The sequence below is a fragment of the Epinephelus fuscoguttatus genome, linkage group LG7 (genome assembly GCF_011397635.1).
Source record: "Epinephelus fuscoguttatus linkage group LG7, E.fuscoguttatus.final_Chr_v1".
In the NCBI taxonomy this organism is placed as follows: domain Eukaryota; kingdom Metazoa; phylum Chordata; class Actinopteri; order Perciformes; family Serranidae; genus Epinephelus; species Epinephelus fuscoguttatus.
In genome coordinates this window covers 36,493,713-36,521,559 of record NC_064758.1, presented here as the reverse complement: position 1 = coordinate 36,521,559, position 27,847 = coordinate 36,493,713, and the positions used below count along the sequence as shown (strand labels likewise).

The following is a 27,847-nucleotide window of genomic DNA, read 5'->3' as shown; positions in this document are numbered from 1 at the left end:
GCTGATAGCAGCTTCATGAATAGAAACTCTACCTTTACATGTCAGTGTAACTAAAAAAAAGAAAAACCCAAACACAGTCAGTATTGCAAACTGTTTATTCGTAGTAAATGAAAAGTGTGCAATTCAGTGAATGGGGAGAAAGAGAGGAGAGGGGTGTCGGGGACGGTCGATGTCTTTGGTCCGTACTCTGGTGGAGGGGATGTCAATGAATTGGTGGGAGACGAGAAAAGGCACTTGAGTTTACAGTTGTCTCAGAAAAGTTGTCTTGAGAAGGACACATGGTCTACTGGAAGAATGAATGAACTAGATGTTTTAACCTCCATTTTGCCTAATATGAATATCACATACAAAATGCCCCATGTGAGCACAAAATTATATAGCTACATATATGTATATACAGTAAGGAATCAGAAAATAAAGTAGGTGGGAAGAAGACGAAGAAAAGGTGAACTGTTGGATTATCCCCTTTGGAATTCTTTACAGGCCGAGGAAAGAAAAAAAAGGCAGCAACTTTAAAACAGGACGAAATTATTTCTTTGGCGATAACCTAATATTCCTACAGTTTGGAATGTAAAAAAAAAAAAAAAAAAAAGAAGTGGTTTAAGTGAGGCAGACAGAATCTACTCTCTCCGAGTCTCGACTGAACAAGTCCAGCACCTCTAACAATAGAGACATGCTGGAATAACTGTTTCATCATCTGTCCTGCTGCTTTGATCAATTCAAACTGCAGCCCCAAAAACACCAGTCAGTAAAAATCTCTGACATTACCGCCTCTGAAAGAATTAAATGAGTAGTTTTTATGGAAATACATTTTTTCTCTTTCTTAGTCAGAGTTACATGAGAACAGGTATCATGTGTCAAGAAACTGCCACCAGCCAATTATTTTAGCCTTAAGACTGGAAACAGGGAACAGCTCACCTGGCTTTGTCCAAAGGTCACACAATCTTCCTACCAGCACTTCTAAAGCTCACAAATTAAGATGTGATATATTTTTCTTTAATATGTACAATATCAAAAGTATAAAAATGACAATTTGCTGTTTTATTGGGGGTTATGTGCCTGACTATTTCTCTGCAACACAAGTACAACTTGCTGCAGACTGTGGGGAGGCGAAGCTCAACTATCCAGCATTTAAGAGTGGGAAAGCTTGCCATTGTCATGTATATTAAACTTGCTTGATCTGTAGTATTTCGTCATGTCCTTCTTTAATTTACAGTGTTGTTATGTAAGAAACTATAAGGCAAAAAGAGGATATTCTGGGAGGTTAGTGATTGTGGGCAAGAAATAATCTGACACATAAAACCTATTGTAAACAGGAAATTGTCATTTTTGTGCCTGATTTTTTTTTTTTTTTTTTTTAAATTGAGCAACAAATGAAAATTAAACTTTTAATTACTGAGCTTTAGAAGTGCTGGTGGTGTATTTTCTAACATGAGCGGAAAACAAAGCTGTTTCCTAGCCCAGTTTGGGATGCATCTTCCCCCCCTACTATGGCAAAGACATGACCTGTCTTACTCTCTTCTTCCCTGCCTGTGATTGGCTTACCCTGATATTCTTACAACGACCAATCTCATTTCTCATGTCGTAACCTAACAAACCCAACCAACAATGGCAATGTGTACCGGCTTATCAGAGGCAGTGTAGGTCTGGTCATGCCTTTGCCATAGTATGAAAAGAAAATCAGCATTGAGGACTGTCTGATCGGAGACAGTTCCCTTCTTTGAGATGGGGCGGTGAGGTGTACATTTGCCAAAACAAGCAGTTACTCTTCATTGTTGAAGTCTTTGTCCTGTAAAACTAAAAATAAATGTTTGAAAACACTTCTAATAGAGCAGAAATCTCACCTTTTCTTGCTTGTTTAAGTTTTCTAGCTGTAACGGGCTGATTATAGTGCTGATGTTTATCCCCTCCTAGTGACCACAAGGTGCAACAACAAGCCCCAACAACGTTGGAAAATAGACTTCTTACAAGCGACACAAAAAAGATAAAAGTTTCTTGCTTCATCAGAAGTGTTTTCAAACTGTAAGAAAGGGAATAAGTGTACTTCCAAAAATATCAAACTATTAATTTTAGTTGAAACCTACTGATGACAGCACAAATTAACCAAATACTGCAAACAAGTCAACACTCCTCTCTCCACAATATCAACTAATATAATAACTGAAGTAAAGATTTTCTTTTAAATCTCAAATAAGAAGAATAATCTCCTTATGATCAGAAAACCCACGAGGAAACAAAAAGGAGGGAGACAACATAATATAAATTCATTGTTTTTCCAAAAGTCTGCTCAAAGGAAGACGACACGTTATGAAGAAAATGCAGCAATTATGTAACAATCAGTCTTACACTACAGCCTTGCAGCTCCACATACTGTATGTACATAACTACAAGAAGAGATGAGGAATCACCAGGGGGTCCCTGTCCCTTTGAATGAGAGCCCACTGCAAGAAAACGGCTCGACAATGGGCCGCGTCGAAACATCAGCGATGAGGTATTCACCAGCTTTTTGTTCACAAACTGCGGACACTACGATGAGACTTAACCCCAACAACAAACAGCCGTGAAGCGTCTACTTGGCGACTGTAGGAGAAAAAGAAAATCTGTGATATCAATGCAACCCTCCAACGCATTCATCAGTTTGATCAGTTTTACGTTCACAGACGGGACAAAGTGAGAATATAAAAAGGGGAAGAAAAGATCTAATTCTCATACATATATTTGTAAGTCGCACATCCGCTCTACAAGTATCGTCTGTTTAGAAAGCCGTCATGATGCAGACATCCATGTCTCTAGAAAGGCAAGTGTGAAGTCTCTCTGTGACTGAAGGCAAGCACGTCATTAATATGCCATCCATGTGCATATAACAACACAACAACACAAGAAAATCCATCTGAATAAACGTCAAGGAGTAAATATAGAACAGCATGTGGACAGTTTCCTTTGTCGTGAGTTTTAACATGTCATATAACAGTATTCTACAAAAAGGTAATGAGCCCTCTCTTTGTTATAAAATAATGGACAGCGAGCCAACAATAGCGCACACGATAACCGTTGGCCAGCGGGAGGGCGATACATCACTGCCTTAGGCAATAGTCAAAAGGAAAAGCTCAACATTTTGGGAAATGCTCTTTGTTGCAGAGAGTTGAATGAGAAGACTGACACTACTCTCATGTCTGTGTGGTAAATATGAAGCTACAGCCAAAGCTGCTACAGCCACAAATTAACCTGCATGTTTTTGGACTGTGGGAGGAAGCGGGAGGACGGGGAGAACATGCAAACTCCACACAGAAGAACTTCCCCACCACAGGGTTTGAACCCCCCACCCTGGGTTTGAACCAGGAACCCTCTTACTGTGTGCTAACCACTGCATAAACAAGACAGAAAGTGTTAATTAGTGAACTTTGGTGGTGCTGGGAGGCTGATTTTGTGACATTACAACTGGAATCAAAGCTGTTTCCAACTCCAGTCTTTGTGCTAAGCTAACTGGCTGTTGGTTAGGGATGGGAATTGAGGAGTCTGAGCCACTGGAATCATATGCCTCTGAGTGCATCAATTCCTTTCATCAAAGTCTGTATATTTTTCTGACAGCTGTGCAAAACAATGATGTCAACTCACGCGTCCACGCTGCTGGAAACAAGAAGAAGTCATAGCGGAAAGGAAGAGCGGTCCAAAGCGTGGCTTCATTTCACAAAGAAAAATGACGACGGTGCTGCTTGTAATGTCAAAAAACACTATAATTTCAAGTAACTGGAAAAAACAGCAACATGCTGAAATATCTTTCTACACAACGTGGGTAAATCCAGGAATGCCATGTATTTGACACTCTCCACACGAGTGCCACTACTTCCCAACTGAGCAGCACGTCTGATACAGAGGGTAAATATCCTGTTATAACAACAGCGGTTGCAGGCAAGCTTAGCAAATTTTTTCTTTGGCTATAAAGCCTATATGAGCAAACATTCTTTCATTTCATCCACTGTAGATGATGATGACAGAGAGACTGCTCTCAGGCTACAGCCAGTTTGACTCGTCCATCAGCTCCCCCTTTCGTGCTTACTGCACAGGGAAAATGAGCTAAGAAAGGGTGATCGAGTGTCACCGGTGCATTGACGCTGAAAATCTGTCGGCCTATCCCCCCTCACATAGTGCTGATCAGGAATCAATAACGGAATCGATAAAAAATTGGACCTATAAGCAGAATTGAGGATAGTATTGGTATGAATGAAATCTCATTAATTCCCATCCCAACTGCTGTTGACAGTTTTAATTTAGCACACAGACACGAGCCTGGCATCCTTCATCTTATCCAACTCTCTACAAGTGGAAATGAGCCATTCCCCACATCAAACTCTTCCTTTAAGAGGGCGACTTCTGTGTTCACAGTTACTCTAAAACACATCCTAGTCCTAGTGTTAACATGTTCCCTATGGTTTATAGCAGCCATATGAAAACCTCTGGATTACAGTTTGATATGTTTTTACCTTCATGTAAAGATTAACGATAGTCTGTAGTGTTGATTGCAAGTCTACTCTCCTGATGACAAGAATCTCTGTTACTGCTAGAACTACTTTTGCACTTTCACTACGCTTTCCATGGTGAAGGCATTGAAATGGTTCTGGGAGACGAGAACTAAAAAAAACAAAAAAACATCTGAGGTGCACATCAGAGAGCTGACATAAGCCACAGCAAAAATAGAAATAGTACTAAGAGTTCAACTTCAATAGTGCACAAGTTGTTGCAGGAAATCATGTCGGTCTCTTGCAGACAGCTTAACTGCAAAAAAATAATAGCAGAGACTGAGGAAAGCATAGCAATGAGATCTCTCGAAGGGGGCCTAAAGATAGAAGCTGTTACCTTAACAGGATGAGAGAAATGGAAAAGGAAGAGCGATTACAGAACAGTGAGAGCTTTTCAAGTTTGAAGGATGAATGGGTTGATGTGGACAGGTAGCACTACAGCTCAACTGATGGAAATATGTAAACTTGTATTCTATTCTTCATTGAGAGGAGTTAGTAGAGGGGAGGATGCGGAGGGGATAGGGAGGCTATGGGGGAGGGGAGTGCGAGGGTTAGGAGATGGATTTTGATTGAGCACGGGATTTCCAATGTCAAGGGCAGTGCGTCCGAGGAAGCCTTTGGGGCAGCCCGTTATGAGAGGGTCGGTCTTGGTTGTAGGAGGACGTGGAGGAATGGTGGGGACCTCTCGAGCTGTGCGAGTGCTGTGAAGGACCAGAGGAGCCGCCGTCACTCTGGTAGCGGTAGTTAGCACGACCGGCGTTCCTGTCGTGGTAGGAACCACCGTTATACCTCTGACCCGAGTGATACCCTTGTCCCTGGAAAGTGCGCCTGTTGCCTTGGAAAATCTGAGAGGAGAATTGAAAGTCAGTGAATTATTTACACTGCTGAATTTAACATCTTTATGGTCTGAATGTTTCACCAGCTGACCTGTTTGTTTGGTGGAGGGCGGTTTTCACTGGGGGCGCTTTGGGTCTGGGGGGGAGGAGGAGTTTCCAGCAGGCTTGGGCTGGTGACAGAGGAGGACGTGGAGCTACAGCGGGACCGATTTGAATAGCCTGTACGTGGATGGTAAACTGGAAAAAAACAACAACAAGGTAAACACCAACAGTACAACCTAGGACTGTCTCATGAACCATGGTCATTAAATTATCTGGCTAACTGCGCTGGGTAAAACCCAGAAAAGCTCTTTTTTAACCTGGTCTATATTTGGGATTTGAAGGGATTCTGGGTTTTAAGGCCCAGATTTCACTGACAACTTTGAGAAATGTGGTGAGATCCTTGATCGTCAGTCAGAAACTGTTGTCTTAGATCATTCTGCCAGTTTAGAGCCTGTATGAGAGGAGACTAAAGGTATTGAAACCAAATGCAAAGCAAATTTTGCCTGCAGCATGATTCCATAAAAAGTTACAGCAAAGATGCGGAGTGATGCAAATATGCATGCATGAGTTGAAATGTTTCCTGTGTAAACAAATTTCTGCGACGCTGTGTCAGAAAGCCTATCAAGGTTGTGATCTGGTTGAGATTCTCCTGACATTACCGAAGAATCAGAAATAGGACAAGCTTATTTTTGCCGTCTGTGGGCACCTGGAGCTCAACGACTCAACATCAGCACTGTACAGAGACGAACAAAAAAGAAGAGAGCTTGGAGGTTTGTTGAGCGAAGACGTTGGATTACATGGTAAATTCTGAAATTATATATTTGTGACGCGAGTAAGCTGTTTTATTGAGTTGCCTCTTAGCAAAATGCTGCGTTATTTAAGCTGGGTTTTTATTGCAAAAGGATGAAAAGGCAAAGGTCGAAGTGGGGATGCGTTGCTGTGGAGAATATGAAAAATAACAGAGTATTCCCGTTTTGGTTCACTCTGCTTCAGAGCACAGAGCGTCCATGTTCATATCACTTTAATCTGCTATCAGTTCTACTTTACTACGAACCAAGTTAGCACTGACGTTAGTATTAGCTGCCTTCCCCAGTGAAATATCACAACTTATAGCATAGCTATTGAGGGCAAACATTTCCGAGTATTGTAACGCTCCAGGGCCATTGATGGAGTAATGCAAGGTGAAAATTTACTTTGTGTTTGATGTGAACACACCCTCAAGGTCTAGTGTGTAGGATTTAGTGGCATCTGAGGTTGCAGACTGTCACCACCTGAAACGTCTCCCATGTGCCAAGCATGTCGGAGAACTACGGTGGCTGATACGAAAACACCAATGGCCCTATATAGAGCCAGTGTTTGATTTAGGCCATTCTGGGCTACTGTAGAAACAACATGGCAGACTCTGTGGAAGAGGACCTGCTCCCTATGTAGATATGAACAGCTCATTTGAAGGTAATGAACACAACAATACTTATTTTTAGGTACCAAACTTGTGTCATATTCCGCTCCTAAATCCTACACACTGGACCTTTAATAAAGGCTTGTGTGTCATGGGATGAACTATAATATTTGTTCTATGAGTAAAGAGGGACTGGAGCACAAAGATTGATGAGCAGCCTTTAATAGCGGAATCAGAACTTTTTGCACTATAAAGGCTGCAAATTAATCAGTGTGCTCCAGTCCCATTTTTTCCCCTGTGAAGTTTGCTGTCCTCGATATGAGAAGCACCTGACGGAGCTGCATGCTGCTGGAAGAGAAGCTTTTTCCAAGTTATCACACACAGTCTATAATTAGCCAAGCTGACCAGAGAACTTAATAATCGTTCTGTATGAGACAGATCTCTGCTTTAGTTCAGCAAAGTTGGGTGAACTCTGACTACATTTAATTACATGAATAAATGAGTTGGTACTCTCCAGTAACAATATTGATTACCTGTCTGTTTTCAAAACCACACGATGCCAATGTGTTACTTTAGGACACGTTTCAATTTCTAAAATATGCAACCAGAGGGAGATCAATGAATCTGAAACACTGCTGAGGATATTAAAAATATTCCTGTTGACAATATTTAGTGTTGTGCCAATGCTTGACACATTATTGAATGAATTTAGTTACCAAAAATAAACACTAAACACTTAGGGTGCTAACAAAAAGTTTCTAAAGGAAAAAAAAATGCTATTTAGTTTTGTCCACTTCCTCTCTAAGTCATTTAAATTGGCACACACTGTGGCCTTATTTTGACATGTTACAATAACTAGCTCATTAGCCACTGTGAGTGTATTTCCAGTCTGCTGACAAACTGCTGTAACTGTGGACATGACCTTTTAAAACGCTGAAACTGAGCAGCATAAATGCTTGCTGTGGCATTTTGTGATTTGTGGGGAGGGTGTTCTGCATCATTTAGGATTATTAAGATGTGGAGGGGAAATTATTTTCAGAATTTTTCACTCTGAACACAAATAAAAAGGAAGATTAAACAAATGATAAGGTACCTGATCCAAAGCCTGTGATGCTCATCTTCAGCGGCTCGAGATCAAATGTAAATCTTACAGCTTTTCCAAGGTCCTCATCATATTTACGCTCGCTCACAAAGTGCTGCAGGAAAAACAGAGACAACCGATAATAATCATCAGCAATCCAGCAGCTATGTTTTCTTTCAATTATTTCTGCTTGTGGTTTGTATTGATTAAGTCAACAACATCACTACAAATGAGCTTTTTAATTTGCTTTTTAATTGTGACTCAACAATTATTTAGTCGGCCATTGACTCAAACACTGTGAGAAAGAGACAGACGAGGCCAAAGCGGAGCAGCAGTATCGTTGAAATACCTTTATGTCTGCACGCAGTTCAGTCAACTGCTCCTCAGACATGGACGCCGACTGGTCTGTCAGCCGTCTGAGCTCCTCCGCTCTCTTCTGCCGGGCGTCCAGATTCATCACTGAAACACAACAAATATGAAGATAAATATGAACAAAGGTGACACTGTCTTATGAAAACAGTAAGAAGACCTTTCATCTTTCTTGTGCGTGGTGTCTCTGTTTCAGAGTGCAATAAAAGTTCTGATAGATCGTGTCCCGTGAAGAGTTAACTCTCTATGTAATGAATTATCTTCATGAATACGTCTTCCAGGGTTCCTGGATTGGTTAAGTTTTCTGACAACTGCATCAATACATAAATGTTCAGACAAGCTTATTATCTGACTACTTGTGATGGTATGTGAATATGTGACTCAAAGATACTGCCATATATTTTTTCAAACTAATCTGGTTGTGTATGCCCAGATTTGGTTCAGTTATAGGGCACTTGTTGGGGCAGAACTGTTCTGCGTAGGAGTGTTTGTTCAGTCACACGCCAGCATCAAGCTCGCTGTAGCCCGCACTCTCTCACACAGTGGTAAACATTTTGGCTGCCTGCTTCAAGTGCCATATAAAACACTCTTTGTATGATCATTTTAATTTCAAATATTCGGAATTTTACATTTTTAAAAACAGAATAGGGGCAATAGTCTGGAAACATACATGTTTTATACCCTTGTAAATACTTATGTAACAATTACTAAAATCAAATTTCATATTTTTCCATACTGCATAGGAACACTGGTCTTCTACATGTCAACCAACAATAACAATTATTTTCATTACTGATTAATCTGCCAGTGATTTCCTTGATAAACTGCTCTGTCTATAAAATATAAAAGATAATGTCTTTCAGTTTCCTAAACCCTGAGGTGGTGCCTTCAAATGTTGTCTTTTGTCCAGTCAATCTAAACCTGAAGATTTTCTCTTTACTGTCACATACAAGAAAATCATCAAACTGCTGGAATTAGAGAATATTTGGTATTATGACCGAAAAATAACTTCAGTCATGCAAACAAAGAGTAAGAAGATAGACTGATTATCAAAAAAGCTGCAGATTATTATTACATAATTATTAGAATTATATAAAAGCTTTCTGTCTGTTTCTATGCTGCTGAAACGTCCTCCAATCTCAGTAAGTTTCATTTTCCCCGTCAACACTCAGCTGTACTCTTTCAACATGACAGGTACAAAGTGCGGCTGACTCATCATCTAAAAGGTAAACAAAGGCAGAAGTTAAAGCCATTTTCACATCATGATACCGTGTACACGGCCGTCAAATTTTAGGATCACCTGACACAAAAGCTTGATTGGGTTAGGTTCGACTGATCCATATAATTTAATGGTCTTTCATGCTTTTAGGCTGTTTAAAGTCCTCCTTCCAGAAAGATGATATTTTGTATGAAGAGTCTGTTTTGTACAAGGAGAACAAAATACTGTACAATAGTTCAACCAGACTGAAAACTGAGGGGGCAGACAGAGACAAAGATCCCTCTGAGCAAAAGTTCAATAAGAACAGAAGAAATCACCAGTGGCTGGTTAAAGAAACTGGAAGCTTAGCATCAAAATTTGGCAGATGTAAGTATGAACAGAATCCTGTTTCAGAATGAAGTGCACAATAAAGCCCATAACAAGATGTAGGGATGCACCGAAATGAAAATTTGTGGCCGAAGCCGAATATTATTAAACGCTTGGCCGAATACCGAGTACCGAGTACCGAATATCATTGTTTAGTTTTTCATTAGTTTTTGCAGATGAACCCCTCCAGATTAGTGTTGTCACGGTACCAAAATTGGGACCTACTGTGCGATACTAATGAACATATCATGGTTCTGAGTAGTATCACGATACCACAGCAAAAATGAGGCAGATGAGCCTTTTGTCATTTATGAAAAGATAAATCACTTTTCTATATTACATCAATGATATTTCAATGGAATAAATTACTTATTGACTTATTCATACTTCAAAAATAGCATCAATGAGTGATGAACATAGGGGGGATCATCCCTTGTGATTTCTGTGTTGAGATTAATTGTCCCTCGGAGTGGACGGGAAAAAAACACATAATTAAATATCCTACTCAAAATGTTCTTTTTGCCAATTATTTTTAAGTGCACTCAGAGTAGAGATCCACCATCACAATATTTTTGTGTGTCAGAAACATAATTGGGTGTCTGAAACATAATTGGGCTCTCACAGGCTTTACAACACTGAGCACATCCTGTTTTAGTTTGTATTATTTAATGTTCGCCAGTTGTTTGTCAGATCTGTTTATCAGTCACATCTCTTCCTGCAGGAGATCAAAAAGTTACAAAGGGAAACCATCAGTTAAACAGAGGTCTAACACAGGAAGGAGATCAGCAGAAGGTAAGTTTTGAGAAAACCTGGCTTTTGTCATGTTGAAGAAATGCTCGAGTTTCTTTTGCTTTCCTCTCAATTCCCCAATCACCTTGCACAAAGACAGCATTGAGTCTCCCTTGACACCTGACACTATTCACTTTTTCCAGGCCTGGAACACACAACACTCTACACTGAGAGGACAGAATAACAGAGAATGGCCTACTTGTACAAATATGCAGTCTTGCTCTGTCATGTTACATACACACACACACACACACACGGTGGTATGCTCTAGGTATATCTGGACCCTGAGGGCACCACTGCAGTTTTGAAGAAACTGGGACACAACAACCTCTTTTACTACCTCACCGGAAGTGATTTAGGTCAGATTCTCCAGGCCCTTGAGTCAGGTGATTATTATATGTGAAGAATACCAACAGCTCCCGGGTGGTTAGTGACAAGCAGGTTTTTGGTTAAAAAAAAAAATACAGTACTTACTGGACTCTGCTTTCACTTTGTCCATTTCTCCCAGTAGAGTCACTTCTCTGTCCATTAAACTGTAAAAAAAAAAAGAGGAAGAGGAGGAGGAGAGGTCATTTGTCTTTACTCACTTCAAGATAAGAAGAAATATCGCGGGCGCTGACTTTGCACTGAGATTACGATGCAATTCCAGTAACACTAAACAAAGATGCAGCTCCACACTGGGATCAGGTAAACAGCTGCGTTGCCGAATGACAATGCAAAACACCAAGTGCAGTATAAGTCAGTAGTTAAGCATTAACAGCAGGTCCTATACTGTGTAATACTAGCAGTTAAACACACTGCAGCTCTCCCTCATGCTGTAGATTAATACAGGGGCTATTTTCAAAACGATAAATCATGACCATGAGTGTGTTATTGTTATTATACCACAGTTTGATTTCTCAGCAGCTACTAAGACACAAATGTGGAAGGTAAAATATTGCTCAGAGTTTTATGAGTGGGCTCATTTTATTTTGGGGTAGCTTTTAAGCCCCCCTCCAACATATGATACCATTTTTATGATATTTCATATTTTTCCGAGTCATTTCCTGACAATGTTGATTAGCCACGCTGTTGGCTAAATATTCTTTGACAAAAATCTTAATTATGTGCTCAAATAGGGCTGTCCCAAACAGCGTTTTATTGGGCTTCAAATTTTAAGCTATAATTACCCCTCAATACTTGAAGCTTCGACGGGAAGCATCGGCACCTGGGGGTACTAATCACATATATTCATACAGAATAATCAACTGTTAATTAGAACGCTCTCTGATAGAGGCAGCTGTGGACTAACACCCAGGGAGAGTCTGAGTGAGATGGAGGCAACTACTTGGAGGAAGAGAGGCTTTGCGCGATTAGGTTCTGAGTTAATGTCATCTTCTGGCTTCTGCTTAGAGGTGCTGAAATGACAAATAGCACCTACTGTATACATGCATTAAATGGAGACATGTCAGAGTGAGGGGGCTGCCTATGAACAGGCGCCCTGGGCAGTTGGAAGTTCGGTGCCTTGTTTAAGGGCACCTCAGCAGTGCCTAGGAGGTGAATTGGCACCTCTCCAGCTACCAGTCCACACTCCACATTAGGTCCAAAAGGGACTTGGACCGACGAGCCTCTAGTTCCCAAGCCAAGTTCCCATGGACTGAGCTACTGCCGCCTCCAACTTAATACAATACTAGTGTGGGCAAATTTGTTGCTGACCAGTTGGTTTTTATGTAGTTAGCAGGTATTAGCTCTTAAAGCTCACTTGGCTTGTTTCCTATATTACGTGAATGTGGCTGTCATCCTGAACGTCTGTTCAATTCTCGAACTCTATATGTAGACGAGGAAGGATAGTCAGGTGTTTGTATTGAACAGCCAAATCCAATCCTCAACTGACATAAACAGTGGACCTCTGCAACATGTCTATCCTCAGTGCAGCGGCAGCCAAACGGCGCCTTGCCTCTAAAACAACTGGCAGCTGCAGCAGGAAGAGACGGTAAAGAAGAGGGCGAGTCGAAGTGTTGTCTTGTCTGATAAACAGTAAAATCATCATCTTGTTAACCAAGCTACTGTAGCTGTAATCTTGTTACCATAGTAATGGATTATGTCCAACTTCTTACCACACCTCCAGTCTCTGTTTGAGAAACAAAGTTAAACAGGAAGCAACACTGCCGGGGGGGATCTTTAAGGCCTCAGGATACTTAAAACAAAATGTTTGTTGGATCACCTACAACCACCTTTTTGGACAGCAAAAAAGGATTTGACTCTATTTGACATTTTTATAATTTTCCAAAAAGACAGTCTGAGAGTCGCACCTCGTTACGCAGTCATTGGCCAGGTGTGTGGAGTTGAAACGGAATACAGGTTTTGACCCTCTCCCTCAGGCTCTGTTTTTTTTCCCCTCACTCTTTACACAAGGACATCCGTCCCTTCTTGTGTACAAACAAGTGTAACACCACAAATCCCTTCAAGGAGAGACTGTCTGAAAATGCGTGTCATTATCCTAATTCTTAAGACTTCACAGCAGTGTGATGCAGTCAGAAGGAGGCTATGACATAGTACTGGATACTGGTGTTCCAAGATGGCTCCCATTTTATCCCAATAAAGGCTGGTTACTCTGCACCAAAGATTTTTTTTAGGTTTCTTCAGATGACTATGTTTTTTGGCCTATCAAAATTTTAAGTTTAATGGATCAAATTCTGATAATACAAAAGGTCATTTCGAGGTGTTTGAGTCTCAGAAAAATAGAAAAAACTTCTTCTCCATTTTGCAATGTTTATGTATGGAGGTTAAAAAAGCATTTCTGGAAAAGTGTGTCTAACATAACCCTTCTACCACCTGAGGCCACCACATCAAAAATCACCTCACAGCTCAGTGTTGTTCTTCAGGGCTTGGTAAACACTTTGTACGACACAGTATTTGACCTAGTTCAAGCACACCAAGCTCTTAACAGTCATGATCTCTCTCTGATGCCTCTGGAAAGTGGACATCATACAGGTAACTAGACTGTATGTTTGACAGCTGGTAGGTGTAGCTGGCATTAATTAGGCTACACCCATGACAAACTTTAAATCATTCATTAAATATTATCTGTGGCTGACTTCCGATTACTCAGATGCTCAAGGCTGATAATGATATTCTATTCTATTCTATTTTTTCCCTGGAGAAATTCCAATGATAGTTTGTGTATCTTGGCAGGTGGCTGTTTGTAGGTTACAGTTTTCAGAGCTGAAGAGTTCCACCATCCTCACACAGCACATTTTAATCATTGTTTTCCTTCGTCGGCCTTTCTAAAAAGCTAAAACGTGACACACAGGAGTTTTCTGAGTATCTACTTCTGTACCGAGTGGTTAAAAATGAGCACCTTGCAATTTATTGAAGATAAAGAAAAGATTCTTTTATCAGTATTCAACAACAATGTGAGTCTCAGCCACACAAGTGCTGTCAGAGCCTCGCGGGAGCTAAAGGTGTTTAACACTTACAGAACAATCAGTCTTTTATCTCTGTTAAAGTGATACAGTGCTCAACTGTTGCAAGCCAGCGCAGTCGTGGAGGGGAGCTCAGAGTGGAGCTAAGTGGAGATCCCGTTCAGCTTATCAACAGGAAACCACAGTGTCATGTTTCAGCTTTTAGGGAGAGATCGATGACAGATCTCTCTGTGAGAAATAAAACACAGACTAATAATACTATAGTTAATTAAATATATGTATTTGGAGAATGCATACAGTGCAGACACTCCCCTCGAGCTTGTGTTTTTCTAAATCAGATGCAAGAAGTTAAAAAGATAGTTTGGATCTTCTGAAGAGGGGTTGTATGAGGTACTTTTCAATAGTCAGTGTATTACGCAGAGGACGTCAGTTGGCACACCCTCAGTTTGGAGAAGCAGGCAGGAGTACAGACACAGTAGTTAAGCAATGTACTGCTGTAGACCAGGGTGGCGACAAGAATATTTTCACTGTTTTACCTTGCAATGTTAAATTACTGTTCTTCTCAATAGAATCTGGCTTTGAAAAGAGCAATATAACAGCTTCAGTTGCCCGTCGGAAATCACTGTCTGATGTCAAGGTAAAGCAGTGAAAATATTCTAAATATAGCAAACACTTATTTCTGTTTTTAGTGGGACTTTTTTGAGGCAGCTAAAATGTGTTTTGCTTCTAACCCAGTCCACAGCAGTACATTGCTTAGCTTGCATGTCAGTACTCCTGCCTGCTTCTCCAAACTGGAGGTGTGCTGACTGACGTGCTGTGTGTAATGCACCGACTATGGAGAAATACCTCATACAACCCCACTTCAAAAGATCTGAACTATCCCTTAAAGGTTTGGAGTCAAATATGCCAATCTATGATCTTCTACAATTAATTAGCTGGAGAGTGACTGAACTCCTGCTGGAGTCGTCAGCAATTCTGAAATTCTCACAAGACCCATAAATAAAGTGATCTCATCCTGCTGACTTATCAGGGCCTGCATTGATTATTACTGCTAAGAGGAAAACCTGGATTTTCTCTTGCCGATGTGAATGCAGCAACCCTGTCCCTTGAACTGTGCTTGTTTATGAGTATTAGTAATCTATACAGCAAGTGACTGCTTAAACTAATAAAATGACTCACAAAATTATTCCAGTATAGCTTTAGTTTGAAGGACTGCTACACTCTAGTTAGTCTAAATATTTGACTTGTCACATCAGAGGCTCTGTTAAAGCTACCAGAGGTTCACCATATAGGACAGTCTGTCTCCCATTATGCAAATCTCTGTTCCAGTGTCATCAAGCAGGACAAAGGTAAGACAAATGCCCTTTGACACAATGATGGTACTGGAAAACCTGTACACACCCACAGCGCTCTAGTAAACAAGAAATATGACCTAAAGAAAAAATATCATGAAACACAAATATCCCCTTTCGACCAAATAGCTCCTGGAACTTAAGACCTGCAGGGACTAAACTCAGGAACTGGATGTCACTTTCAAGCATTACTGTTTGCGTTTCCTGTAATCAAAGCCCTGCAAACCCAGCCCCTTAAGTTCCTGATCCAGTACTACCACTGGGGTATGAACATTTTTTTAGCATCTTGAAGTATGACACGGGAACTTCATTCAGACTCTGACTTCCTCAAAAGGTTATTGTGGTGGCAACACCCTACAAGCGTTCTGTTACACCTCCCTTTTCAACATGCTCAGATACTTAAGTCATCTTATGATTCAGCTGTAGCCAAGACCAGAGGCAAACTTTAAAAAGAAAGTGTTCTCACCAGCTCTGGAGCTCAGCAAATGTCTGCTTCATCCTCTTGATTGAGGAGTCCATCTCCTCCTTGACCACCATCCTGTAGCGAGTCAGCGAGGCGGTGCATCTCTGCAGGTCCTTCACAGAGCGGTCAATGTTGGAAGCTGATGGGCAGACATTAAACCTGACTTAGGCACATGTTGAAGAAGAAGGTCTACCACGGGATGGGCCGGTGTAAAAATGTTCAAACCGGTTTGACATTAAGCCACTGGACCGGACAGGTATACTGGATGTTCTTAGGTGTTGCATTTGACTCAGCAACTAGTTCAGGGTACAACATAATGACACTGTGTCCTAACTGCGAATGAGTATCTGGCTATTGTGGTGCATCATGTAACATCGGCGCTCTCTGTCACATTGAATCTGTTAAATATGCACCTCTATAAAAACATGTAATGTTACTTAAATAGTTTTTTTATTGTTATATTTACTGGAAAGTAGGCCGTTATAGGTAACTCCTCATTTCAGCTTCTTGAGTCAGCTGTTCCTTGTCCATCATGGTGCTTTCAAAGCGAGCGACAGGAATAAATAGAAACAGGGCATCCAACAAAAGTTTAGCTTTTGTCAGCTTCAAATCCAAAATGTTGCCATATTGCCGCAGGATTCGTTTTTTGAGAGACTAACTCTGCCTTGTCTCCTCTCGTCATCCCCCAGAACACATGAACTTTCTAGTAAACAAACTCAACGTGTGCCGCTTGTAGCCTCTCCCATGTGATCACCTTCACGTTGCCTGTGCTCGGCTCACAGCCTGTCAGACACTGGTGGCTCTGTTTGTACGTTTATGATATAATATGTAAATCACATCGTCACACTGCTTGTTACTAACGCAATACAACAAGTTGGATTCAGAGGTTCACAGGTTGCTGATGTAGGCTACTTTTTAATTTGCCAGAATGTGTGATATGTTGATTTGCTTGAAATCAAACTGGTTTGTTTGGACCAGCAAAACCAGAAACTGACCCAACCCTAAGTGCTACCACATTTTGTCTCAAATTAAGTTTTACCTATGTCTTTGCGACAGATCATGCTTCATTATTAATCAGTGTATTCTAATGAACCTGCTGAACAAGATAATTCGGGTTACAAGAGGTACAAAGTGTCTTACCCATCTTCTTGGCTCCTGACGATCCTTGCTCGTCAGTGGTGGGTGGTAATGAGGTGGAAGTGGGTGGATGTGAATTTGAGCCCAGTCTGTGTCGGTTCTTGTTGCCTCTGGGACCCTGGTGATTCCTCCCTCCTTGCTGTAGGGGAGGACTTGGAGCGCTACTTTGACTCTCTGCTTCTGCACCTGCGAGAAGACAGATGACTTTGAAACAAGTAAAGTAAGTAGTTTCCAAACTAACTTTCCCCCAAAAACTGCTTAAAATAGAGATGAGCCAAATTAGTCCACAAGTTGGTCAGCAGCAGAGTATTAGGACATTTCTCTAAAGATTTTCCCAAGAGCAAAATAAGTCATCAAAAATGTTTTCTGACAATTAAAAAAAGAGAAAATGGTGAGGTTTGATATGATGCCTAAAAATATATTTGACAACAGATTCTGAATGTATGCAGTCACACAGGTCTCACTGAAAAACATTTGATTCTTATTATAATCGACGCCCCCTCAAACTGCTAGATGAGGCCATCTGTTCTGCTGTTTGTGGGCAAGTTTCATTCATTAAAAATGTTACCTAAGAGTGACAGCACTAATTTCAACAGATGAGACCTTCAAGTCCTGCTGGTGGAAATCAGCACATGGAAACGTAACAGATGCAGTACTGTCATTATTCATATTAGGAGACCCAAAACAATTAGAAAATACTACTACAGCTGTCAATGATGTGTCATCAGAGAAGCAACGTACTCTGACACAAATAAAGAAAAAGTAAAAGTCTGGTTTGTAGTTAAAATGGTCCCTGACTCAGCCCTTTCTTCAACTGTCAAAGCTGTGATTACCGGTGGTTTCGGATGTAGCAGGTTCTGAGTCCAGCTCGGCCGCATCCAGGGAGGCAGAGTCCAACTGCTCACTCAGAGAATCAAGTGACTCTCCATCCATTACTGATCCGTTGGCATGAAAGCCGTTCACCTCATCCTTGCCCTCCTCAGGTGAGGCGGCCTCAGGTGGAGCAGGCTCTGCTGAAGCCTCTGGCTGAGGCTTGGGCTTCTTTTTCTTCTTGGGCTGGACATGGAGAGATCAGTGTCAAACCTCTTTGTTCAAATTTTCTTTGTTCATTACCTTTATCCTAATCAGCACAGTGACAAGAACAATGTCAGTGCACACTGGGAAAGAAAAGATTTAAGCATAAGCTATTGGTTGTTGACAATGTTCACATCTTTAAACTTCACTATTTGAATGAGCCGAGACTAAAAACTAGATTAAACAGGTTTGATTTTTTTGGAACGTCAAGAGGAGGAAAACACCGACTTTAGATAGCTCGGATTGACTTTTATGACCACCTCACACCAAACGATCAAGATTACGGCAGTGGGCACCAACTGAGGTAAAACTCTCATTATTTTTGTTATGACATTGAAAGTTTGCAACAGTGAAATCACTCGAAAAGTTGTTTGGTGTACGGCCAGCATAGTTAAAATGAAAGGAGTCTCTGTCTGTCTTTTGACGTTCATCCGATCGACTTCACACTTGGTGGGTGTTTTGCAAAGGAAGCGAGGAAGGGCAGCGTCGAGTGTGAGCTCTTGAGATCTACGAGACATATTTATCACTGGTGCATTATGTACACACTGTGTATTGTATTGAGAGGGGACCCCTATTAACTTATACACCACCAAATGGCATGCTGGGTACGTAACACTCCGTTGTCAGCTACAGTGCATTTAACAACTTATGAAAGAGAAACCAGAGAGACCGGAGATGTTACATTGTAGGTAACTGTTCAAGCATCAGCTATGCAACTTTTGAAACGAAAGCTCTTGTTCCCAGAAATAGCCGAGCTTTAAATATCTGTGAGACCTTTTGCACCAGAATGACGTGTATAGTCTAGCAATGCCGGGGGGACGCAACTATGTCATGGCAGGTGTTTTGTTGAAGACCTAAGAAAGCACAGTGACAAGTGTGAAGTTGTTTGGATGAGCTGTTCTCGTGAGAGTTGCAAGCAGCAACACCTGAGGCTGAGCAGTCGGCCTGTTCTAGAGAGCCACGTTTTGTACGTGCACGGCACATTTTGTTTACAAAACACCTTGGACATCTGATGTTAAGAAATACGGGAATTATTTTTAAATTCTTCATAACAAGGGCTGACATGATTATGCTTACTCAACACAGACACTTTCAATATGCAGGCTTTCAGGTTCTTACCTTCTTTTTGCCGGTGACATTCCACTCCTTCAGGATCTCAACTGCACTGCCTGAGGCATAAAGCAAACAATAATGACGAAGGTGCACAGTAACACATGACTCACTTAAAACCTTGTCGTACCCATCTCAATATCTAAACGCCCTAAGGTGTTGTTTAGATGCGGCTTAATAAGGAACAAAGCAGTGTGACGTACGTGGGACAACCTTCTGGTTCTATAATTAAACCTGCAAAACTAAGAGGCATGCAAATGACTCTCGTGCCTCTGAATGCAAAGCATGGCATGCATGAAAAATCTTTTCTCAAGGTCACGCTAAGCACAAGCAAAGTGGACAACTTACAAGGTCTGAGTTAAGTGCAGGAAACAAACAAGGTAGTGCTGGGAATGTGTGTACAATTAAAGGGGCATCTTCAGGGTGTTTGTAGAAGTAGGCAGATAAGGTGCGTCACATGATACTAACGAATATTTTATAATGTCAAAAAAAAAAAAAAAAAGCAATACTACTTCCTTCTACGGCAGGGTTCAACGCTAAGGTTTTTTTTCCACTTGCCCGGTCGGGCAAGTTGGTCAAAGATCTACTTGCCCGAAGTCAGTTTTTACTTGCCCTATAAAAATTATTTAATTTAAGCGGTTATCAAATAACAAAGACTGCAGTTATTTTCATGTTATGTAATCTTTATTCACACTGTATTTATTAATTAAAACAACATGTATTGTACCTTAATTCCTACACAAAAATGACAGTGTCAGGGCTTAAAGTGAAAAATGTGTCAATCATTCTCCGTCTATAATTTTGTGCCCATGCCCACCTCTATTTATTTTTCACCCCTCTCTCCAGTTCTGCTGTGTTAACACCGGGTTTAATATACTTTGCTTCCATCTCTCTGCCCTGCTCTACTCTACTTCAACGCTACCTAGCTCTCTCTCCACTCTACCAGTAGACTACCACATCCACCTGTTGCACAAAATGCACACAGCAGTGTTTCCCCTAGGATGGAGTTGTAGCAGCGGAGGTGAAGCACACGCATGAAAAATAATTTTCACATGCGTGAAACTTTTTTGTATGCTTGCAAAGCACAGCCTGCTGGGATGTTTCTATGTATCTACTGGCACCAGAAGGGCTCTTTAGGACTAAGTACATACAGTACATGTGTGCACAGTAATGAGCAGGTGAAATGTCTGTCTAGCTTACATATGAGGTGTCTTAAGATTTAGGAACATACAATTTTATTGAATATAATAAAGTAAAAAGTCACTTGACATGCTGCTGTTTTGTGCTATGACCTATTTAAGTGTTGGAAGTTGTTATTTATGTGACAACGCCTGAACGCAACACAAGCTCAGCATGAGTGCCGTGCTACCAGCGTGTTTGTCTGTGCGTAACAGCAGTCTTTTGGTTATTTACACAGTGTCCATAACAATAGCTTTGTCAGCTGACAAACTGCACCGGGTTCGGGGTCAGGTTTGGTCAGGAAAATGCGGCCTGAGCCGCTCTAGCGTGCTCACCTGTGTGTGTGTGGCGGAACTCCGCCGTGCGCGATACAGAGAGCAGAGGAGAATTGTTAACGCGTGACCATGTAGAGACAGAAATGACACTATGACATAACACCATAAATAGTATATTGTTACGTTATTATATGAAGCGTTCGTTGCGCAAAATAATATCAATGGGGGCTGTGGGCAGGACATTGTTACACAGCTGTGCCTGTGACTTCAGGCAGAGAGACCGCTGCATCAGAGCAGAAGAGCACGTTTTAAAATACATTTATTTTATCAATTAGTTATTAACTTTTACTATTTTTAGCAACTTGCCAAGTCGGGCAAGTGAGTTGTTAGTCTACATGCCCGACCTTGAGTTTTACTTGCCCGGGGCAATCAGGCAGTCCTTATTGTTGAGCCCTGCACGGGAAGCAGTATTTGTGAATCAGGAAGCTTTGAGGGCCAATAATTTCACACTGTTGTGGTCAAACAGTGACGTCTCCATACCTTCTAAGAAAGCTTGAACGGCCTTATCAACACAGTTCTCAAAATGCTGCAAAACCAGCACAATCTCATTGTTACTTTTGTTTGGGACGACAGCCCTGACGGCACTGATCTGCAAAAAACAAACAAAAAAAGAGCACAGAGTGTGAGAGAAACAGGTTTTGGTATCAAATAACAATCAAAGTGATTCAACATGTACTGCAAATTCACAACGGAAGGTGTTTTAAAGAGACAGCTCTCTCCAAAAACAAAAACACATATTTTTTCCTCATACCTGTGGTGCTATATTTCAGTCTAGATTGTTTTGGTGTGTGTATCTTTGTGTAATGCACAGTTCCTTCTGAGTAGTGATACGGTTGGTGGATGTTGTTTGTTAAAAAAAAAATACTTTCTACATGAAACTGCTCACATTAAGTTCTGTGGATTATGCTGAGTAACCAGGTCGTGAATTCTGGAAAGAGAAACTGCTGTTGAGTTTTTAAAATTAATTTTTTGGGCACTTTGAGCACCACAAAGCTGAGTGACATCTAGTTCCATTATATTGAAGAGAAGGCAGACATCTCTACAGCTGATATCGTCACAACTTGGCAACTCACACCAACACAATCTAGACTGATAAACAGCACTACAGGGGACCGAGAACCCTTTGAGGAACTCAGTGACTGAACATAGTTCCTGTATGATTAAAAAAATAGTACCTACTTCACTGGTGCTACTTTCTAAATGCTCAGGGAAGGATTTGAAGGTGAACTGTCCCTTTAACATATAAACAACATTTGGCTTTAAGGCAAAACCTTGTACTTTTGCTCTTATTAGTATGTTTTTAAATACAATGTTATTAATGTGTCTGTTTGTAGTCGAAACAAAGCAGCCGCACCAATGCAAATATTGACAATTACAATTATTTATTAAATTTTTTTGCACAAAAGGAACAGAAATATTTGTTTGCAGGTTATCAGCTCTTATTCTTAACTGCTACTTAGGTTAAATGTTACTCAAATACCCTTTTCCGACCAAACTTAGCATTCGTACGTGGGTTATTTAAACACGGGAAAACCCAATACAAATAGATGATAGCCTCCTTTCCCATCGTCAGCTGATGAGAGCTGTGTAAACGGCTTTACAGTAGACGAGTGTGCCTTTCTGTGTGGACTTTTTTTTTTTAACTGGTCCTTCAAGTTCATCGTCAAGGAAGGGCCAGAAATCAGGTTTGTAAACAGTAACGCAGCATGGAGCCCAGTGATAATACTACAGTGATTATTTCTTTTTAACATCTCTTACTTATTCAGTCTCTCTCTCAAAATTGGTGCCAATGAATTTGGAGCAATGTTCGAGCGCTGCCTGGGCAAAACCCGTCACTGCATTGTGCTGGATAAAGGGCTAATATCAGTGCATCTACAAGGGTGTTGTATTTCCATCATTGCTGATGGATGCCGATTGGAGCTGGAGCCGATTAATACCCGTGACTACTGCAGTCATTCAACCCCTGCGTGAATGCCCACTGTAACCTTTCCACTAAATAAAAAAGCCTGTTGTTAGCAGGCATTAGTGGGTTTTGTTGCAGCGGGAAAGGGGCTAAAATGTTCTTTAAAGCATTGAAACCCCACAAAAAAAAAAATAAAATAAAATTACAAACCCAAACCTTCCATGAATTTATTACGACACCAGTGTGCTGCCCCATTTTCCGTAAGTAGTTCCATTATAGATTAACAGCTTTAAAGAGGACAAGGCTCGTCCAGAGATTATATAATGATACACCTCAAGCAAAGTCATTTTTTCAAGGGATTACAGGTGTTGAACATCTGAATAACTGTTTCAGACACTGATAAATTAGCTCCTATTGAGACAAGACTGCCTCTAAAACACTGCATTTTTCCTTTTGCAATACTATTACTGTTGTTCACGCTCTGACAACTTGCCCTCTCGTGTTTGCTGTTGCCAAAGCTGCTGTGCAGAGCCCACAACTAATGAAACTGAATGTCAAGGCTTAGGAGCGAATCCACCAACACGGAGTGGAAATGTTTAACTTCAGGAGCAGATTAGAAGCCCTCGGTATTAGAAAAAAAAGTGTGATTTAATGTTTCAAACTTAACCCTTTACTAAAAAACCTGCAGGCTCTCTGTGCCGGTAATGTGCAGTGTGTATTACCTTCTCCTTCATCCTCTCAGCTGTTCCTCCCTGGGACATGGCCATTTTTGAGCGAGTATCAAACACCACCCCTGACGTATCTGGAAAAATATAACAGAGAAAAAACCCTCCACTGTCTGTTCGGCCTGGAATTGTATTTTGCAAACCACAGTAGAACGTCATTTGCAAGGCAAAACAACCATCAGACGTATTCTCAGAGATTCCCTGGGAAGAGTTGGCAGCTAAGTTTTCAAATACCAATCATTTTACAAAGGCAGATTTGTACTTGTAAAGCCATTTGTTCTGTTTAAAATAAAAACCCATTTTTATCTCCATGAATAAATCAAAGAAACCTATTAACACATTCTCACCTAATCAAATACGCTGGTAAATAGATCAGATTTGTTTACTGAAGGCATCATTTGTATAAAATTCGACCCACAAAGAGAAAATGTCGACGTCAGCATCACTGCACATTGTACTGTGGAGGTGGAAGGACGTTTTATTTAGGCGTTAAAGCACACCCACTTCAGTTACCAGCACAACCAGTGAGCACTTGTGAAAATAAAAAGAAACTCATCACATCTGTGCCTGAGCAGTCGTGAATCTGCATCTGATTTAAATGACTAATAACCACTGAAGGCTTTCAAAAACACATTTTTACAAGAGGAACAAACTCAAGGAGGGATTCTGTCATCAGATGCAGAATGAAACCGGCTGAGTAAAGGTAAAAATGTTTTTTGTTTTCAATGGGAGGTCTGATGACATTTCTTTTTAAAACTGAAAAGCCTGCAGCTGAGTATAAAGAGTCAGGGTCCAAAGTTAATCTGTGGCCATTTAAAACAAGACAGGGAAAAAATGCTGGCAAAGCGTTCTTGAGAAAATGCCTTGTAAAAGTTGTTTTCCTCATGCACAAATGTAGGTTAATGTCACTTTAAATGTCCACAGCATTTCCCTAATGACTATTCAGAATTACTCCAAGTACTGTGGTCTGTGAAGACATTATAATTCTAATTTATTTTACACACATTTATTTAGTAATGCATCTTCCAACTATGATCTCCCTGCAACTTAACCTTTTTCAATTACATACTGTAGCCATTGAAACACAAATGACATACTGTGTGTTTGATTGTACACTAAATTTATACAATAAAATATGTTTCATTGTGCTAATTTCTTTCAAAGCATTAATAAAGTGCACACATACCCTTCTGGCTGTTTTTCTTTGCCATGTTGTCACACAGAAGTATTCAGGAAATGTTTGGTCGTGTACTTCCTCAAGACTTTAATAACGCTTCAAATATGTTTATGGTGTTCAAACACAGGTTCCAAAAGTGGTCACTTTCACTTTGAGTTTTTCTTGTTAAAGAAGATGCCAACCAGGCTCACAAATTGGCAGGAGGGCTGGAAGAAGGAGGTTCAGATCAGGCCTCAGTTCAGGCCTCCACCGTTTAGGCAAAGATTCAGGTTTTCCTCTCGTTTCTCCACCAAGCTGATCCAAATCTGTGTGGGGAGAGGAGAGAGAAAAAGTTTTAAAATGGTTCTGTGCCATGGAGTTGAATGCAGGAAAGTACCAAATCAAAGTTACTGTAGCCATGATGTATGAAGCAGAAATGCAGAGATACCAAATCTCCACTTTTGTAACATCTGAATATGAATGCAAATGAAATCCATTTCCTCTAGCTATGTAATATGAATGAAAAACAGACTTCAGTAAGTTATTGTCTGTCTGGCAGAGCATTCTCGAGAAAAATCTGCACTTAATATTGTCCTTGGCAGAAACACTGCATTTAGTTAAGGGGAGAAAGATAGTAGGAGTAGAGAGAATCACATCTTTGAGGGGTATTTCCTTTTTTCTCAGCTCTCTGCTGGAGTAGTGGGTGATGATGTTGTAAGGGCTACACAGAATATTTACCATGCCTTCACAGTCTGGGCCCTCTGAATGGGCTGATGGTGACTGTAAATCAAAGGATTTGACACGGTGACAAATGTTTTTTAATAGGCATGATCAAGAGGAATGTTTCCTACAGCCAAACTCATAACCAATGGCACAAATAGTTTTTGACGATGGGCCTTTGGAAACTGTTTTGCATTGCAATGTGCTTTTAATTTTCAGCACTCTTTTTGTTACAGTGACTGGAGCTGCAAATTCAAATGAAACTGAGAAAGATGACTGAGAGTCACACTGCTGAGTCTTGAAACAAAAGTCTGCAAATTATTGTACAAGCAGAGAAATACTGAGGTTAAAAGATGCATCACAATAAAAGACAAATGTTGCCATTTCTGCACTTAACACAGCAGGAAAAGGGACACGTGGAAGTCTTGGTTTGTCTTGGAATTGATGCCATCACCATGCTGAATAATCATTACTGCCTCAAAATCTCTTGCTGACTGATGCAATATCAGAGTCTACTTCAATTATGTCCCCTCTAGTCAACCAGACTTCCAGCATTCTTGATTCATTTTATGGGCCAGCTGTTTCCCAACTTTTAGGTTTCCATTTCTGACTCTGGTTCTCCAGAAAGGGAAACTTAAAAGCTGTACAAACCCACACCCTGTTGATTAGGACTTGGCATGCCACACAGTCCTGGTTCCACCACACCTCTACAGACGTCAGATGACACATAAGCACAGTCAACAAGTGACACTGCAGTGGCCACTCATTCACAGCACTAGGATGCATGATGTTTATCAAGAGGGATGGTGCTTGAGTCTTCGAGAGAGAGAGCGAAAGCCAGGTGCACTTGTGATGTAACTCAGAAGAAGTGCTAACTCAGCACTTAAATAATACTGGTGACTGAAAAGTTTGTTTGAATCAAATAAGTTTTTAAGCCAGTGGTTTAGCCTGCAACTTAAAATTATCATTATCAAAATCTGATTTACTGCCAGGTGATATTTCACATACAAGGAATTTGCTTTGGCATTTGGTGCATGGATAAGAAACATCAATAAAAATAAGAAATAAAATAAACATTTTTATAAATACTATTAAAAATACATATACTGTAATTGTATTAGGCAGGTATTAGGCTAGGCAGGAATTTTCAAAATTATATTCTAGGAGATGTGCAATGATTCACTGTATTAAGAATGAGAAAAATATGCAATTATATATTCTCCTAAAACAAGATAAGGTTGAACTTCGTGTATCCTGGGGGAAACTGGGATGCAGCTGTTGCAAAACAGAGTTAGGTAACTGCAGATAGGAAGTGTCCAATGCATGAGGAGTGAAATGACAGAGCAGAAAAAGCAAATGTATTGCAAAAATAACCTAAAATAAAACTGGATGACAGTAAGGTTCAAAATATAGCAACAAGAACAACAATAAAAGGTGACACTAAGGTGCAAATAGGTGCAAACCAATGCATACAATGACACAAACAGGTCACCAGTATGACTGATAAATATAGTACGGTTGCTTATTAATTCAGGTCTGTGCAATCTGGCTTGCTGACTGAGTCAAATTAGCCTCCTGATTTTTTGCAAGACAGCTGAAAAACATATCCAGATGTCCAGAGTTTCCTACAATCTCAGGAAAAAATAAATACCTTAGCTCAGCGACTAACGTTAACCATCAATAGCTAACTTCGTGTTAATGTTAGCTGCCTAACCCTGTTTAATTCCCTATGAAACGTGGCTGTTTTAAATGTCAGCTAATCCATATTTTGCTAACTCTTTGCTGGTTTCTTCTGACACACAACAGGGTCTCTCCGTTCAGTGTTTCTCATCTCACATATTTGGCTGAAGTCCGGAGGTTACGTTAACGTTAGCTTGCTAACATTACCTAACGCTGTGTGGTTAGCTTTGCGGGGCTCTGCGTTACTGACCGCAATTTATTAGCAATTAACGCCACATTAACAAAACTACACCGGCAACGTCTGAATGCAGCATCAAGTATAGACGCCTTTTTTATGGACGGAGCTTTGAATGCAGCCTTAGCTAGCATGCAGCTAGCAGACTGCTTTTATTATTCAATGCTGTAAAGCTAGCCGCCTCTTAGCTACACAACTTAAACAGCTAAGCTACCATTAAAGCGTTAGTTATTATGTTAGTTATGAGCTCAATGCGTTAGCAGATAAACGTTATTTGATACGTACTTGGTGTTGGCAAAAAAACTGAGCAGTAGATTCTGGAAACGGGTTACCGCAGCTTCCACCGCCAGCCGTCTTTAATGCCAAGTAGTCTGCTGTGGGCAATTTTCATCGACCAGACTCCTTCGGGGTTGCCAGGTTGGAGTCCAAGAACCTCCCTTTTAATACAAGCAGTTCTGCAGACGCAAAGAAAAGGTTTCCAGACGCTACTTAAAGGCTTGGGAACCACGTAGACAATTTATACAGTGGTGGAAAAAGTATTCAGATCTTTTATTCAAGTAAAGCAGTGTAGAAATACTCGGTTACAAGTAAAAGTACTGCATCTTTAATGTCACTCAAGGGAGTGTTGGTTACTTGTGAGAAGGGAGGGGGTGGTGCAAAAAAGGGGGAGGCATGTCAAATCATTAATAAGCACTAGTGAGGGACTTGTGTTTTTTATTTTGGCTCAGGGGAGGGGCATACAACTTTAAATTACTG

General features: G+C 40.7%; 1 protein-coding gene across 1 annotated transcript; it reads right to left on the bottom strand.

Moving 5' to 3' along the window:
* Positions 1-572: 572 nt before the first annotated feature.
* Positions 573-27,504, bottom strand: spats2 (spermatogenesis associated serine rich 2). The gene is made up of 13 exons (XM_049580773.1): positions 27,377-27,504; positions 24,487-24,782; positions 23,298-23,377; positions 21,153-21,261; positions 19,168-19,217; positions 17,808-18,030; positions 16,978-17,160; positions 15,841-15,976; positions 11,093-11,151; positions 8,225-8,334; positions 7,888-7,990; positions 5,445-5,590; positions 573-5,362 (listed from the first exon to the last, which is right to left on the bottom strand). The coding sequence occupies exons 2-13, from the start codon at positions 24,509-24,511 to the stop codon at positions 5,108-5,110; spliced, it is 1,479 nt and encodes a 492-aa protein (XP_049436730.1). The 5' UTR covers positions 24,512-24,782; positions 27,377-27,504; the 3' UTR covers positions 573-5,107.
* Between the last annotated feature and the right edge of the window lie 343 nt (positions 27,505-27,847).